This window comes from Trichomycterus rosablanca, chromosome 1 (assembly GCF_030014385.1).
Source record: "Trichomycterus rosablanca isolate fTriRos1 chromosome 1, fTriRos1.hap1, whole genome shotgun sequence".
In the NCBI taxonomy this organism is placed as follows: Eukaryota; Metazoa; Chordata; class Actinopteri; order Siluriformes; family Trichomycteridae; genus Trichomycterus; species Trichomycterus rosablanca.
The window spans coordinates 80042684-80059956 of NC_085988.1; the positions used below are offsets into that span (position 1 = coordinate 80042684).

General features: G+C 41.4%; 1 protein-coding gene across 1 annotated transcript in view; it reads left to right on the plus strand.

The window, feature by feature from the left end:
- The first annotated feature begins 247 nt into the window (after positions 1-247).
- LOC134316121 (sodium- and chloride-dependent GABA transporter 2-like) overlaps positions 248-17273 on the plus strand; it is a 33270-nt gene continuing 16244 nt past the window's right edge. The window contains exons 1-8 of the mRNA XM_062996479.1: positions 248-325; positions 1930-2144; positions 5553-5687; positions 6795-6935; positions 9939-9991; positions 10635-10732; positions 11577-11706; positions 13049-13183. Coding sequence (XP_062852549.1) covers positions 1943-2144; positions 5553-5687; positions 6795-6935; positions 9939-9991; positions 10635-10732; positions 11577-11706; positions 13049-13183 — 894 coding nt within the window. The 5' untranslated portion in view covers positions 248-325; positions 1930-1942. The remainder of the gene's footprint in view (positions 326-1929; positions 2145-5552; positions 5688-6794; positions 6936-9938; positions 9992-10634; positions 10733-11576; positions 11707-13048; positions 13184-17273) is intronic.

Here is a 17273-nt window from a genome sequence, read left to right on the forward strand (position 1 = left end):
GATAGGTGCTTTTATACAGTAGAATAGAATAGAACGCCTTTATTCATCATATATACATATACAGAAGTACAATACAATGAAATTCTTTCTTTGCATTTCCCAGCTTGTTTGGGAGCTGGGGTCAGACAGCAGGGTCAGCCATCGTACGGCGCCCCTGGAGCAGAGAGGGTTAAGGGCCTTGCTCTTGGGCCCAACAGTGGCTGCATGACAAAGCTGTGATTTGAACTCTCAACCTTTCAATTGATAGCCCAAAGCTCTACCCACTAAGCTACCACTGTCCCTTCTGATTATCACTTCTGCTTGGATCTCTGACCACTTCTCTGTGGTAAGAAAATCTCTGATGTCCTTTGCAAAATCTGTTTAGAGCTTTTTAGACTATTCCTATTCCAATATGTTTGTGGTCCAGTCTAATAGAGGCAGTCAAATAAGATTTCAGAGAAATTACTAGCGGTGATCATAATCAATGATCATAATCACTAACTAAGGAACTAAGGAATTAGGAGGCCATGTTTTGGTTGGTGTTGGTGGTTTTCCTCTGGTTATCCTAAAAGGAATACTAAACTAAACCCACTAAACCAATTTTTGAGGAGGAAGGATTGATGACCATTATTTGTTATGCAATATCCAGCCCACTTCATTCTTACAGACATGACATAAACCATTTGTAGTAAAAACAAAACAACTGGGATAATTTAATAGAGTGCAGATACCAATGTTACAGTGAAATTGGTATTTAAAATTAAACATTGCGTTTAGGCACAAAGTACAAATGTATGAAGTGTGAGTGACATTTACACTATATGGACAGAAGTATTGCTTTGTTTGTTTGTTTATTAGGATTTTAACATGTTTTACACTTTTGGTTACATTCATGACAGGAACGGTAGTTACTCATTACACAAGATTCATCAGTTCACAAGGTTATATCGAACACGTTCATAAACAATTTAGTTTCTCCAAGTCACCTCACTTGCATGTCTTTGGACAGTGGGAGGAAACCGGAGCACCCGGAGGAAACCCACGCAGACACGGGGAGAACATGCAAACTCCACACAGAAAGGACGCGGACCGTCCCACCTGGGGATCGAACCCAGGACCTTCTTGCTGTGAGGCGACAGTGCTACCCACTTAGCCACCGTGCCGCCCCAGAAGTATTTCAACAGCCACAGCAATTGCTAACAGGTAGGGATGTAACGATGCTCCACAAGTCAGTTAACAATCGATGCACATGTGACAGGATTCGAATCAGTTATTCATGTAAAATGAATCGATATTCACTTTAAACAGCAGAGGGCGCTGGCGCTATTCACCTCGCCTGGTTGACATCACTACACAGAGTTGTACGGGATTTTCCAGCCAAATTTGTTTCTGGTTAGATATATTCTTTATTTGTATTATTCATTTATTTATATAATGTGGGATTTGTTTTAAAATTTTATTTCAGTTTTTTTTTTTTTACACAAAAAGGGAAATGTGCAGCATTGTTTTGTATAGTTTGTACCTACCTCAGAAATAAAAGGGCATTCATTATTTAGATAAATAAAAGATTTTATTTTATTTTTAAAGAGAAATAATAAAAGGAAAGTTTGGTATTATTTGTCTTCAATTTGATTTTGTTTAAAAAAATCAGGAAAAAATCGTATCGTGAACCCGGTATCGTGAATTGTACCACATCGGGGGTAGAGTGTATCGTTACATCCCTACTAACAGGTGTAATAAATTGATTCCACTAACAAGGAATTAGGACGCCATGCCACAAACATAAAGCAATTTGTCCTATTTTTACCAAACCCACAAAAACTTTATGAAAGAACACAAATCTGTAAAGGTTTTTTGAATAACAAAGTTGTAGAAATGCTTGAAATCCTGACCGCTATGACAGAAGTGAAAGTCTGGAGAGTATTTAACTTTTGACTGTTTGTTTGACAGAAATACAGGCATCATGGCGGCGACCCGAGGGCAAGACACCGCAACTGGTGCTACTGACGACACTCAGAAAGAAACCAACCGTAATAATGAACTCAAGCCAGTGGAGAGAGAAAAATGGGCCAACAAGACGGAGTTTTTACTGTCCATGGCTGGCGAGATAATTGGCCTGGGCAACGTGTGGCGCTTCCCTTACCTCTGCTACAAGAACGGAGGAGGTGAGGCAGATAGCGGATGTCAGAGCTTTTACTTTTACAGTTATAGGGTGTGTACGAAAACCTAGTGAGCTGCCTTGCTGTCTTACTGCCTACACAGGCAGCTGCCTCAGTAGAGAGGATTCTAATAAGTCAATGACTTATAAGGCAGATTATTCGAACGCGCTACTTAGACAGCAATTCCATCGGGGTTTCGCTTACTTAGCTAACACAGTTAGCATCTTGCCATTCAAACCAATGGGATGAGGTGGCACAGCACGCTAGCATGTCAACTAACATCTCCCTTCGTGTACCGAAAACGGTTAAATTTGCTGACAAGCCCGAACTTGCAAATAAAAACACTTGTGCACCTTTATACAAATTAAAAATCAATAATAATTTATTTATGTTTAAAAATAACTCGTTCGTTTCTCCGCCCCGTCAGCCAGGTTATTTTTCTGTGAGAGAAGAGCTGCCGCACTGAATGCTGGGATTGCCTTGATCACTAAGGACGCTCCCAATGCTCACTCGTTCTTGAGTCAAAATAACATTGAAATTTTAAGATGCCAACTAGACAGCATGTTAAGGTATCTATGATTTCGAACAGCCTCCTTCCCGGGAGCACGCGTAGGATAATGTAAAATGCTGTCTATGTAGAGAGTTTACTAGCTTTTCGAACACACCCATAGTTTCTTTCTTTTTATTAAGTTTTGTAACTATGTGATACAACAATACATTCAGGAAAAAGACATATACAAAGAACATGAGAGTGTGCTCACCTAATTCCCTTTATCCCACCCTCCCCATCTACATCCGCTCCTCTTAAACCCAAACCATTATCAGGCAAAGTCCCCCCTGGTGCAAAAGAAGGAGGAAGAGAAATAAAAAAGGCATAGCGGTATAGCAAGTTATTAAGCATCTATAGTATATTTTTAATCCTCTGGATCCAGTCTGTCTATCTTATCCTTAATATAGTCAAGAATAGGGCCCCATGCCGCTCAGGTGGCGCAGCGGTAAAACACACTAGCACACAAGAGCTGGGATTTCGAATACATTGTATCGAATCTCAGCTCTGCCAAACGTTTGGCTGTTGTTCATACAGGGTTAGGGAGCCGGATGGGGACCTCATACCTGGTGCAATTACGACCTCTGCTGGCTGGTTGATGGTGTCTGCACAGAGTAGAGGAATAATGCTGATCAGGGTGTGGCTCTCCGTACACAGGGCTGATTCGGCTGGTGCAGGTGAAAAAATGCAGTCGGCTACTGCTCACGTATCAGAGGGGATGTGTGTCAGTTCGCTCTCCTCAATCAGGGGCTGGGTCAGCACCAGTAGAGAGGAAGTATAACGCTATTGGGTAAAAATCGGACGCGCTAAAAAATCTGGAGAAAAAGGAAGAAAATGCATTAAAAAAAAAAATAGGACCCCATATTTTATGAAAAAGTCAAGAGACCCATTCAGGGAAAATCTGGAATCTTTTCCAACCTAACACAAGTCAAAACTTCTTTAACCCATCGATCATATGTAGGTGGGAGACTATGTTTCCATTTAAACAGAATAATACATCTAGCCAACAGCGTGGCAAAAGCAAGAACCTTTTGTGAACCTTTTGATATTGACGCCCCTGGATGGACACCAAAAAGGGCTGTTAAAGGAATAAAATCAGTATCCAGGTTTAGTGCCTGTTTTAAAGTGTCGAAATTTTGTAGCCAGAAATCTATCAACTTGGGACAGGTCCAAAACATGTGTAAATGATTAGTGGGGGATTGTTTGCACTCCTGTCAGGGAAGACACGACTTACAGAAATGCAAGAAATAAATAAGAGCGTTAGTTAGTAAGTACATGTCAGCTTAAGTGCTTAGTAAAGAGGTGATAAAGGTTTTTAATTGTCTTTTGAAGACAGCGAGAGACTCAGAAGTTCGGACAGACAAGGAAAGCTCGTTCCACCACTTGGGTGCAAGTACTGAGAAGAGCCTTGATGCTTGTCTTCTTGCCACAAACCATGTCTCCCACAGATAGAGGACGACTGAACTCCCCTTAGTATTAGGTGCCATTGTCTATCTGTGATAGTAGCCCCCATGTCACTGGCATTAATTATGCCATAAAGATGTGAAATGAGACGCTTCTGTACCCAGTTGAGGGAAAGAACCGCTTATCCAATCAGGGTCGTGGAGGGGTGCTGGAGCCTTTCCCAGCTTTTTAATGGGCGCAAGACACACAGTAACACCCTGGATGGGGCGCCAGTCCATTGCAGGGCAGACACACACACACCCATTCACCTATAGGGCAATTCAGTGTCTTCAATTAACCTGACTGCATGTTTTTGGACTGTGGGAGGAAACCGGAGCTCCCGGAGGAAACCCACACAGACATGAGGAGAGCATGCAAACTCCACACAGAAAGGTCCCGGACCACCCCGCCCGGACTTAGGACGTTCTTGCCGTGAGACCACAGTGCTACCCACTTAGCCACCGTGCCACCCCAATCCCTTACAAGAAAACAAATTCACTAGTTAAATTACACATATAGGTCATTTGAAGTAGGACATTTTTCAGCCTGTGAATTTCTGGAGACTGGAATAAATGTAGAAAACCCATGTGGACACAAGGAAGAACATGCCAAAACTCCTCACAAAAGTGAATGAGTGAAACTCAAACCAAGGTCCCTATAAGGACAATGTTACTTTTAATGTTAAATGACTATAAAAACTAACACAGTTTTATTGACATTACAGGAGTGGGAATTGCATCCCAGGTGATTGTCATTTACCTGAACATCTACTATATTGTGGTTCTGGCTTGGGAGGAACTCCCCTTAGTATTAGGTGCCATTGTCTATCTGTGATAGTAGTCCCCATGTCCTGTTCACACCTTCCCCTACGCGAGTCCACCACAGGTGATTGAATGGCATTAATCATGTAATGATGCCATAAAGATGTAAAATTAGATGCTTCTGTACCCGGTCGAGGGAAAGAATGTGATCCAGAATGGACTTGCAGGGACGATTGGGGAAGTGAGGAAAGAGGGCTTGCACGTAGTGCCTGACCTGAAAAAAAAACGGAATTACTTTTATAGTTATATTCTTTAATACTAGCATGAAGAGATTAGCATACGAGCTGCAGCAAGCACACAGAGCTCAAGCCAGAACAGAACAGAGCAGTGAATGCTTCTGTAACCATCAATGGCTCTTTTGAAACACACATGATGAAAACCAATTCATGCCCACATGCAGCCAAACTTTTTTCTAAACAATAAACTCTTTTCTTTAGCTCTTCATGTCTGCAAACGGAAGTGTATATGCCGAGCTTTGAGCGTTATAGAAACGTCTGTCTTTGATGATGAATGATCTTATTTACCTCCGTGTACTATTTCAGCATTCTGTGAGAGAAAAGAGTTTGTATAAATGCTCGCGGTGTCTCTTGTTTCTACATGCAGGTGTATTCTTCATCCCATACTTTGTTTTCCTGGTCTTTTGTGGCATCCCCGTGTTTTTCCTGGAGACGGCGCTGGGGCAGTACACTAGCCAAGGAGGCGTCACGGCCTGGAGGAAGATCTGCCCCATGTTTGAAGGTCTGTGTAGTTCTCAATTCAGTTTGGTTTAGCGCAGTCAGTTTAATTCATTCATTTTTACTCACTCTGTTATTCTGGTCAGGGACGAAGTGGGTCTGGTGCCACTTAAAAACAGTGGGCAACTCGACGTTGCCACTGGTCGGCTGGGTGCCATCTAGCGGGCATAATTGGCAGTGCCTGCAGGGCGGGATGACCAGACTATGTGGGTGGGGTCTTCCAACGCTGTGTAAGGACCCTGATTAGCAGATAAAGAGGCGCCTGTGCAAAATGCATGGGTGAAAAAGGGATTCCGTTTGGGGCTGCGCGTGGCATGGAGGAGGAGTGAGAAGGAAATATACATTCCTTGAATGCAATCAGGGATACCCCAGCAGCGGAAGACAAATTGACTATGCTAAATTGGGAGAAAATGGGAGAAAAATGCATAAATAAAATAGAAAAAAAAAAACTGTGGGCACAAGTGTTTACACCATAGACAGGGTGCCAATCCCTTACACTCACTTTCCTAACCGCTTATCCAATCAGGTTTGTGGAGGGGTGCTGGAGCCTATCCCATTTTTTTAATGGGCGCAGGGCACACAGTAACACCCTGGACGGGGCTCCAGTCCATCACAGGGCAGACACACACACACACACACATACCCATTCACTTATAGAGCAATTCAGTGTCTTCAATTAACCTGACTGCATGTTTTTGGACTGTGGGAGAAAACCGGAGCACCCGGAGGAAACCCACAAAGACATGAGGAGAACATGCAAACCGCACAGAAAGGACCACGACCGCCCCGCCTGGGTATCGAACCCAGGACCTTCTTGCTGTGAGACGACAGTGCTACCCACTTAGTCACCGTGCCGCCCCAATCCCTTACAAGGAAACAAATTCACTAGTTAATTACATATATGGGTAATTTAAAGTAGGACATTCTTCAACCTGTGAATTTCTGGAGACTGGAATAAATGTAGAAACCCCATGTGGACATAGGGAGAACATGCCAAAATTCCTCACAAAAGTGAACGAGTGAGGCTCGAACCCAGGTACCTTTAGGGACAATGTTACTTTTAATCTTAAATGACTGTATAAAGACTAACACAGTTTTATTGACATTACAGGAGTGGGAATTGCCTCCCAGGTGATTGTCGTCTACCTGAACATCTACTACATTGTGGTTCTGGCTTGGGCGGTCTTTTACCTCTTCAACTGCTTCCAGAACCCCCTACCCTGGATCTCCTGCGTCCATGAGTGGAACACAGGTACCACAACTGTTTTTCTGTATAATTACAAGTATAATAGCTGTGTATACTGTATGAATGTCTCACTGACTGACTTCATGAATGAATAAATAAATGATTCAGTAAACAACTTTATTATATGCCAGTTATACAACTTAAAACTTCAAAAAAAGTTGGGACAGTGACTTTTATTTCATTGCAGACAGGATGAACCCAAGATAGGTTATGTTTTGTCTGGTTAACTTCATTGTCCTCATTATCCACTCATGGGCAGTTTTAGCCTAGTGGTTAAGGTACTGAATTAGAAATCAAAAGGTCACTGGTTCAAGCCAACACCACTGCTAGGTTTCCACTGTTGGGCCCTTGAGCAAGGCCCTTAACCCACAATTGCAAACGTAAGTGTTGTCTTTGTTAATATACCATCCATTGTTAATATACATCATTTTAAGCCTGCAAGACATTCCAGAAAAATGTGGGACGGTAAAGCATTTACCACTTTGTAATGTTGCTGTACCTTCTCACAACACTGAGGATACCAAGTAATTTTAGGATACAATGACACCAAGTGATTTCAGGTCTTATTTTGTCCCATTCTTCCTGCAAACACATCTTAAGGTGTGCAACTATATGGGGGTTGTTGTGGTCAGATTTTTCCTTTCAAAATTCTCCATTCATTCTCTGTTAACCATACCCTCTTGTTCCTCAGCCATACCTTGTATGCATGTCATGTGTGCATCATGTGGTTTTGCATTGTCTTGTTGAAGAATGCATGGACGTCAGATTTGCAAATGACACAATGCAATCAAAGCATGAAAATGAACGTGTGAGGGTCATGAGCTTTTCATAAAAGCACAGCAATAATTCTATAGACTTTTTTTATACTGTATTGATGTATTCTGTTTTATTTTCATTATTTTATTAGTTTTTTAATCTATATTATTTAAATGATGGTTTTTAATTTAAAGTGTTTAAATTCATCCCAAGGCACTTAGGTGGGGCAGCAGTCTATTATGTTAGCCCACCAATACTGAGATCCAAATTTGAATCTCAGCAGTGCTATTGGCCAGCCGGGCGTCTAAACAGACAAAACTGTCTATGTCTAAAAGAAAAGGGGGAATGAGGATGGCCAAAGCCCTGTGATGGACTGGCCCTGTTTAGGATATTTCTGCCTTGCGCTCAGTGTTTCCAGTGGAACCGGAAACAAAATGAGCCTGGCCAGGATAAAGCCATTAATGAAAATAATAATAATAATAATAATAATAATAATAATAATAATAATAATAATAATTATTATTATTATTATTATAGTGGTGGGTCATTCTCAGCACTGTAGTGACACTGACATGGTGGTGGTGTGTTAGTGTGTGTTGTGCTGGTATGAGTGGATCAGACACGGTATTTAAAAACTCCAGCAGCGCTGCTGTGTCTGATCCACTCATACCAGCACAACACACACTAACACACCACCACCATGTCAGTGTCACTGCAGTGCTGAGAATGATCCACCACCTAAATAATACCTGCTCTGTAGTGGTCCTGGGAGAGTCCTGACCATTGAAGAACAGAAGAACCTTCTGCTTAAAAGTAACCGATAGGCTATAACTAGCAGGCAAGGTCTTGATTATCGATTTAAATAGTGAATTTAGATATATTTTTAGCATTCTTCTGCTGGATGGCCTCTCTGCAGGCAACTGAGATTCCTACACACCAAACCATGTTTTTTTCTTTAGGGATCTTGCACAGGGGAGACGGTCATGCCGGGAAGAAAAGAGCTTTCCTATATATTTCAAGTCATGTATTTTATATACCAGTTGTCAATGTGGTGAGCTGAAGTAAATAGGATGGGTGTGTCCACATACCTCTCTTCACATAGTGTTTCAAAGAACTAATAATAATAGCAGATGATGTTCTATTAGAACTAATAATTAAAGAGGTAAAACTATTATTCTGACATGTTCTGTGTGTCTAAGTCTGCACATGATGTTTTTGTATTCTGCCTAGTAGCTCGTATTGGATTATTACTCCTGACTAGCCTGTACATGTTCACTGCTACTGAATGCACTGCATAACTCTTTATTAGAACTCTTCACTCTCTATTATGTATCACTATAACATCTGTATTCATCTGTATTTACTTAAACATACAAAACACTGAGCTAGAAATCAAGCCTGCATTTACAGCTGAGTTTAAAAGCTTAGCTACATTTCTAAGGGACGTGAACATCATCACAGTTTTGAATGTTCAATAATTTCTGGGAATTATCTTTCTCTACGATTGGAACACAAACAACTTGTACAAACTATGATTATTTTATAAATTAGTTGTGGATTTACCCTGCATATGACAAAATCTGGGGCACCCATGTGGCACAGTGGTACATTACGCTGGTCCATTACCTTTGGGATCCTGGGTTCAAACCCCCTATCTACTAAAGACACGACTGGGTATGTGTGACGGCTGATGGATGAGGCCCGGCGATTCATTTACATTACATTTACATTTTCAGCACTTAGCCGACGCTTTTATCTAAAGTGACTTACAGTACTGTGACAGTATACAGTCTAAGCAAGTGAGGGTTTAGAGCCTTGCTCAAGGGCCCAACAGCAGCAACCTGGCAGAGGTAGGGCTTGAACCAGCAACCTTTTGATTACTAGTCCAGTACCTTAACCACTAGGCTACAACTGCCCGTAGCGTCCTGTCTGGGGTGTGTTATTGCATTGCGCCCAGTGATCCGGGGGAATCTGGACCCACCGCAATCCTGACTGGGATAAATTATTATCTAATTATTAGTCTGTAACCATATAAATAGGGCTAGTTTGACCACTCCTTACAACATACATTAAACAGTGGACTCCCTGTCGGTCTTCCATGAACTAGAAGCTTCCATGAAAAACATGTCACTCTTCACAGTCAAGCAAGTTTTACCATCGCTGTAGGTCTAGTTAAACGGTCAAGCTAGACCTGAATTGAAAGCTGCTACTTTTGATTAACACTTAAATATTTTCTGTCTGTATTTTCTACAGCTTCTTGTCACACACACAACCAGAGTCTGGGACATAATACAACCAACGGCTACAGGTAAAACATCTACACTACATCTGATCATGAAAATTCTCAGAATTGAAATTTTTCTTTAAAGCCTATAGAAATCATAGGATTTATGACTTTTTTATTTCAATAATTTCCCTTGAGATAAAAAAAGTATCTATCTATCTATCTATCTATCTATCTATCTATCTATCTATCTATCTATCTATCCATCCATCCATCCATCCATCCATCCATCCATCCATCCATCCATCCATCCATCCATCCATTTCTATCTATCTATCTATCTATCTATCTATCTATCTATCTATCTATCTATCTATCTATCTATCTATCTATCTATCTATCTATCTATCTATCCATCTATCTATCTATCTATCTATCTATCTATCCATCTATCCATCCATCCATCCATCCATCCATCCATCCATTTTCTATCTATCTATCTATCTATCTATCTATCTATCTATCTATCTATCTATCTATCTATCTATCTATCTATCTATCTATCTATCTATCTATCTATCCATCCATCCATCCATCCATCCATCCATCCATCCATCCATCCATCCATCCATCCATCTTCTATATATCTGTCTGTCTGTCCGTCTCTATCTATCTATCTGTCTGTCTGTCTGTCTGTCTGTCTGTCTGTCTGTCTGTCCGTGCAGTATTTATTTATTTATTTTATTTTTTATTTTCACAGCAACATTTTGAACTCATCCAGTCTGTCAAATGGAATTGTTTCTCCAGAGGAAGAATTCTGGCTGTAAGTTCATCTTATATCATTTTTTGGGTTTTTTATTTGTGTGTGCTCTTAATAAAAAAAGATAGGTCATTATTTTGTTCTTATATTTCTTTGACATCACAGAAAGTCAGAGGAAAACCTGTTTAAATATCAGTATATATTGTATTTTGTGTTAATTCTGACCATTTTAAAAATATATTGATTTTGAACAAAGAAGTGGTGTTAATGGTAAACAAATTCGCATTATATAACGTTCTGGTTTATTTGAGTTAGGTTTGTATTTTAAACAGTAATTAATGCTAAATTCGTACTCTCAACGGGCAAAAATTGTGTGAACACCCTATATTTAGTAGACAGAATTAAATATGGCACCTACCTCTATACAGTTAGTTAATCCCAAATTTTTTTAGCCCCCCATTCCACCAGATTCCTTCCCAGACCCTCTGTTCTTATTTCCGTTCTTTGTGGAAGGAGATTTCACAAGTATGTTTTACATTTTACATCCCTGGCTGCACATGTGGTTGGAAAAAGGAGGGCATCAGTGCAGAACAGTCTGATGGGAACGGCGTGTTTACCCTCTCTGCAGCTCTAATCTAGAACCCCCAAAACTAAACTCGGGAAGCGAAACATCTGTGTCCATCACGCTATCTCGTTGTTGTTTACGGCCTGTGTTTGTGGGATGGTTACATGTGAAGAACACGTAAACCAACGTCTCGAGCTTTTTCCGGTTTACAGAACGATGCAGTCCAGCCAGAATCTAAAGTTCACTGAATGCTTTGGTACAGAAGTTTCACTAGTTGTTTTGTACTTTGCTTTGATGTGTTGCGCTCTGTGTGTGTGTGTGTATGTGTGTGTGTGTTTGCAGTCATCGCGTGCAGAGGATATCCAGTGATGATTTCATGGGCCCACCGCACTACGACCTGACACTGTGTCTCCTTCTGGTCTGGATTATCTGCTACTTCTGCATCTGGAAAGGAGTCAAAACCACAGGCAAGGTCAGAACACAAAACCACACCCACCTATAAATATACAGTGTTTTACCACTGCTTTATCCTGGTCAGGGTTGCAGTGGTAGACTAGTGGTTAGAGCTTTAGGCTATTGGAAGATTGGTGGTTCAAATCCAGGCTCTGCTATGCCACCACTGTTGGGCCCTTGAGCAAGATGTTTAACCCTGTTGGCTCCAGGGGCGCCGTAAATTGGCTGATCCTTCACTAAGACCCCAGCTTTCAAACAAGCTGGGATATGCGAAAAATGAATTTAATTGTACTGTACACCTGTATAGTATTTATATATGACAAATATAGGAAACAGGAGTTCTTCTTCAGTGGGTCCAACCCCAGAAGGTCACCAGTCCATCACAGGACACACACACACAATCCGGAAACCGGAGCGTCCGGAGGAAACCCACAAACACACAAGGTGAACATGCAAACTCCACACAGAAAGGACCCTGACCATCAATCCAGGGAATCAAACCCAGGCCCTTCTTGCTGTGAGATGACAAAGCTACCCACTGCGCACCATTGTCCAAAATGTCTTGGTATGCTGAAGCATTAAGATTTCCCTGCACTGGAACTGAGAGGCCTAGGCCAATGCCTAAAAGAAACAACTCCATCGCATCATCCCTCCTCCACCATGCTTTACAGTTGGCACAATGCAATACAAAGTTAAAAGAAGTATATTAAATATCAAAAATAAAAGTGCTTTATTTGGAATCATTGCTTCGCCACACTGAAGAAACTCAAGAAAGCTTAACACACAGTAATTTATTCTTTCCTTCACACTAACAGCTTCATTCTGGTCAGGGTCACATTTTAGAAGCACTAGTTGGAATGCAGGAATAAACAGTACACAAAGGCCAACCCACTGCAGGCCAACACACATCAACATTCTCACTTACTTGCTCACACCTAGAGAGAATTAGAGCAGCCAATCCACTTTCTGCAGGTTTTTGAAAAGTAAGAAGAGACTTAAGTACCTAGAGGAAACCCACACAGATACAGGAATGAAATACTAAACAATAAGTGGAGGTGAAAATGAACCCAGGTCCCCGACTTCTATGTTGGTGTGTGCAGCACTCAGTCTGCCAGCTGTGCCACCATGCCACCTAGAGACTGGGTAAAGACTTTGAATTGTACTAGACATGCATCAGACCCTGATGTCTTTCACAAAATCCAATTTTGGGATCCAATTTTTTTTTCCTAACCTGGGAGCCCAAAAGTGACTCATGGTCAGTTACAGCTGCATAATCTAAACACCCATCGCCACTCTAACGAGTTAAATAAATGTAATAAATAGAACAGATGTGATTCAGTGTGTGTGGTGTTTTCTTTAAGGTGGTGTACTTCACGGCTACGTTCCCCTACCTCATGCTGACGATCCTGTTTTTCCGCGGAGTCACTTTACCTGGTGCTGGAGCTGGAATCACCTATTACCTGTACCCCGATATCTCCAAACTCGCCAACCCTGATGTAAGTGTGCGCTTATGAGCTTGTGTTTATGGTAAAGAAGGTGTGGACTTTTTAGTTCACTGGTTTAGAAACAAACAAATCTCTAAATACTGTAGCTCAGAAAAGCTGAGTAATCAATGTGTTACCATAATGACCACTCAGTTTGGCAGGACTGAGATGAACCTGATATCTGGCTTTCTGGCACATACTTGAGTTTTTAGTTTAGACCACATATCGTTGATATTGTTAAGGTCTGGACATTGGAAGGGGCAGTGTAATTTTAAGCCTAATTTATTGGTTCCATGTGGTTTTGGGTTCCCACACTATATTAGAAGATCCATTTCAGTTAAAGTTTTGACCTCCTGGCTAACAGCTTAAGGTTGTGTTTATATGAGCTTTAATGTACAAATGTTTGATTTGAGGCAACTTCTGTACTCCCTTTGAGCCAATGGCAATACAAATCTTACTTAATTATGTTAAAACCACCTCCTTGTTTCAACACTCACTGTTCAATTTATGAGCTCCACTTACCACATAGAAGCACTTTATAGTTCTACAATTACTGACTGTAGTCCACCTGTGTCTCTGCATGCTTTGTTAGCCCCCTTTCATGCTGTTCTTCAATGGTCAGGACCCCCACAGGACCACTACAGAGCAGGTATTATTTGGGTGGTGGGTCATTCTCAGCACTGCAGTGACACTGACATGATGGTGGTGTGTTAGTGTGTGTTGTGCTGGTATGAGTGAAAAAGACACAGCAGCGCTGCTGTAGTTTTTAAACACCTTACTGTCGCTGCTGGACTGAGAATAGTCCACCAACCAAAAATATATCCAGTCAACAGCACCCTGTGGGCAACGTCCTGTGACCACTGATGAAAGTCTCGAAGATGACCAACTCAAACAGCAGCAAAAGATGAGCGATCGTTACTGACTTTACATCTACAAGGTGGACCAACTAGGTAGGGGTGTTTATTAGAGTGGACAGTGAGTGGACACGGTATTTAAGAACTCCAGCAGCGCTGCTGTGTCTGATCCACTCATACCAGCACAACACACACTAACACACTCTGTAGTGGTGCTGTGGTGGTCCTGACCATTGAAGAACAGGGTGAAAGCAGAATAAAAAGTTATGTAGATAAACAGATGTACTACAGTCAGTAATTGTAGAACTACAAAGTGCTTCTATATGATAAGTGGAGCTGATAAAATGGACAGTGAGTCCATTTTAAAAGACCAGTTCCAGTTACTCAGTGACATTAATGATGTGCTGTAGTTTCCTTCTACCTTCCAAACCAGGCTAGTTGATCGGCTGTTCAGATTGTTTCTAGGTGTGAGTAGGTATGACAGAGTGAGGGAATCATGGTCTGTGGGGTATTACTGCCCTGCCAATGACTATTTTAGGACAGGTATGGAAACGACTGCAACCCAAGCTGGGATGTAATGGTTACTGAGAAAGAACTTCTCACGCCACATATTATACCATTAGTAGTGACAGAGTAATTTGCATTCGTCTTCAGTCTGAACTTGTACCTTTTTTGTCCTATTTTTAATTGTTGAACTCTTTGATGGGTGTTTTTCTTATTTAACATAAGTAATACATTTTGATTTCATTAAGAACATTAAGGTGCCAAGTACAGTTGGCCATGTATCAATAATCTTTTGCATGATGGGACTAGAAAAGCGGTACAACTGGTCTGGTAGAGTCAGTGCAGCACAGCAAAATAAACCTCAGAACCTGAATTCAATCCTTACTTTTAATCTCTGTCTTTAAAAAACACATTTGCATGTTATTTCTTTTTCTTTTTTTTTCTTTCCTTTTTTTTCTTCTTTTATTCCCCTTTTACTCCCACTTTAACGCATCCAATTTCTGCCCATCAATCATCCTCTCACTAATGCTGGTCCCTGCTCCTGACTGGGGAGGACGAGGCTGCTCCACACCCCCTCCGACACGTGCACAGCAATCGAACATCTTATTACCTACAGTGTGCACTATGAGTGCAGTGCAGTACAGCGCTGTGTACGGAGAGCCACACCCTCTACCGCACTCCTTTCCCATCTCCGTGCAGGCGCCACCAACCAGCCAGCAGAGGTCGTAATCGCACTAGTCTGAGAGAGAGTCCCCATCCGGCTTTAGTCCCACCCTTTATCTGAACAACAGGCCAATCGTTGTTCGTGTGGCCGCTCAGCCTCAGCCGGCAAGGCAGAGCCGAGATTCGATACGATGTATTCGAGATCTCAGCTCTGGTGAACAGCGTGTGTTTTATCGCTGCGCCACCTGAGCGGCTATTATTTCTGTCTGGGTACGTTTCCAACAGTTTTTACCTGCCCAAAACATGCGAAAGGTGGATTGGCTACTCTAAATCAATCAGCAAAGTAATAAATAACTGATGTGTGATCTGAATTCAATAAAGATACACACAGAAATAAACAAGTATCAAACAAGTATCATGAACATGAAATGAACTATTATGAGATCTAAAAGTAGATCAACACTAAATGAACTAATGTGATATTTCACAAGCATCTGTTCTCCAAGTTCCAGGAAAAATTAGTGCTTGAATATGAGCAGTTCTTCTTAGTAAGTGACATTAAATCAAATGCCGGACCCGAAGGGGGAACACATTCCATTTCAGTGAACGTAGAAGTCTGAAATAGTGCTGCTGTCTTTCTTCACCCATCGTTCACCTCCTGGGTCACACAGTGCACATGGTAATACGCTTATTTTGTTCATGTTGTTTTCTCTTAGTCATTTCATGTGAAGGAATGTAGTCTATATTTACAACTGATGAACAAGGACACCATGCTTTTTTTTTTATTTGACTGTATTTTCATGTTTTACCATCACTTTATCCCAGTAAGTGTTAACGTGGGTCCAGATTAACTGGAATTACTGGACACATCACAGTAACACACCCCAAAAAGGATGCCAATCTTTTTCATTAAACTGCTGATGCAAAGTTGAAAGCATATCATTTCCTTTATATAATTAATTTATTACACCTGTTAGCAATTGCTGTGGCTGAAACACATTAGAAGCAAAATTAGAAGGGGCGTCCCAATACTTTTCATTTGTATAATGTTTGTGTTCCAATTATTCAGTTACAAAAACAGAACAAGTTCAGAAATGATTGTCTTCTAAGAAGGTTATGACAAAATAATAACAGCCATATTAGTATAAAATAGGCAGCAATAGCTCAGCAGTAAATATACTGGACTAGCCAAAAATGCCTACAAAGCCAAAAATGGATCAGCCTCAAGCTACCTTTGAGGTCTAATAAAACCCCGCTCTGTACCACACAACCTTCGAGCCACTAGTCTCGTTTGACTTGATACTCCACCCAGAACCTGAGGAAGACACGGAGCATCAAGGCTCTTCTCTGTTCTAGCACCCAAGTGGTGGAATGAACTTATATATATATACACCGATCAGCCATAACATTAAAACCACCTCCCTGTTTCTACACTTACTGTCCATTATATTAGCTCCACTTACCATATAGAAGCACTTCGTAGTTCTACAATTACTGACTGTAGTCCATCTGTTTCTCTACATGTTTAATTTAGCCTGCTTTCACCCTGTTCTTCAATGGTCAGGATCCCCACAGGACCCCCACAGAGCAGGTATTATTTAGGTGGTGGATCATTCTCAGCACTGCAGTGACACTGACATGGTGGTGGTGTGTTAGTGTGTGTTGTGCTGGTATGAGTGGATCAGACACAGCAGCGCTGCTGGAGTTTTTAAATACCGTGTCCACTCACTGTCCACTCTATCAGACACTCCTACTTAGTTGGTCCACTTTGTAGATGCAAAGTCAGAAACGATCGCTCATCTATTGCTGCTGTTTGAGTTGGTCATCTTCTAGACCTTCATCAGTGGTCACAGGACGCTGCCCACAGGTTGCTGTTGGCTGGATATATTTGGTTGGTGGACTATTCTCAGTCCAGCAGTGACAGTGAGGTGTTTAAAAACTTCAGCAGCACTGGTGTGTCTGATCCACTCATACCAGCACAACACACACTAACACACCACCACCATGTCAGTGTCACTGCAGTGCTGAGAATGATCCACCACCTAAATAATACCTGCTCTGTGGTGGTCCTGTGGGGGTCC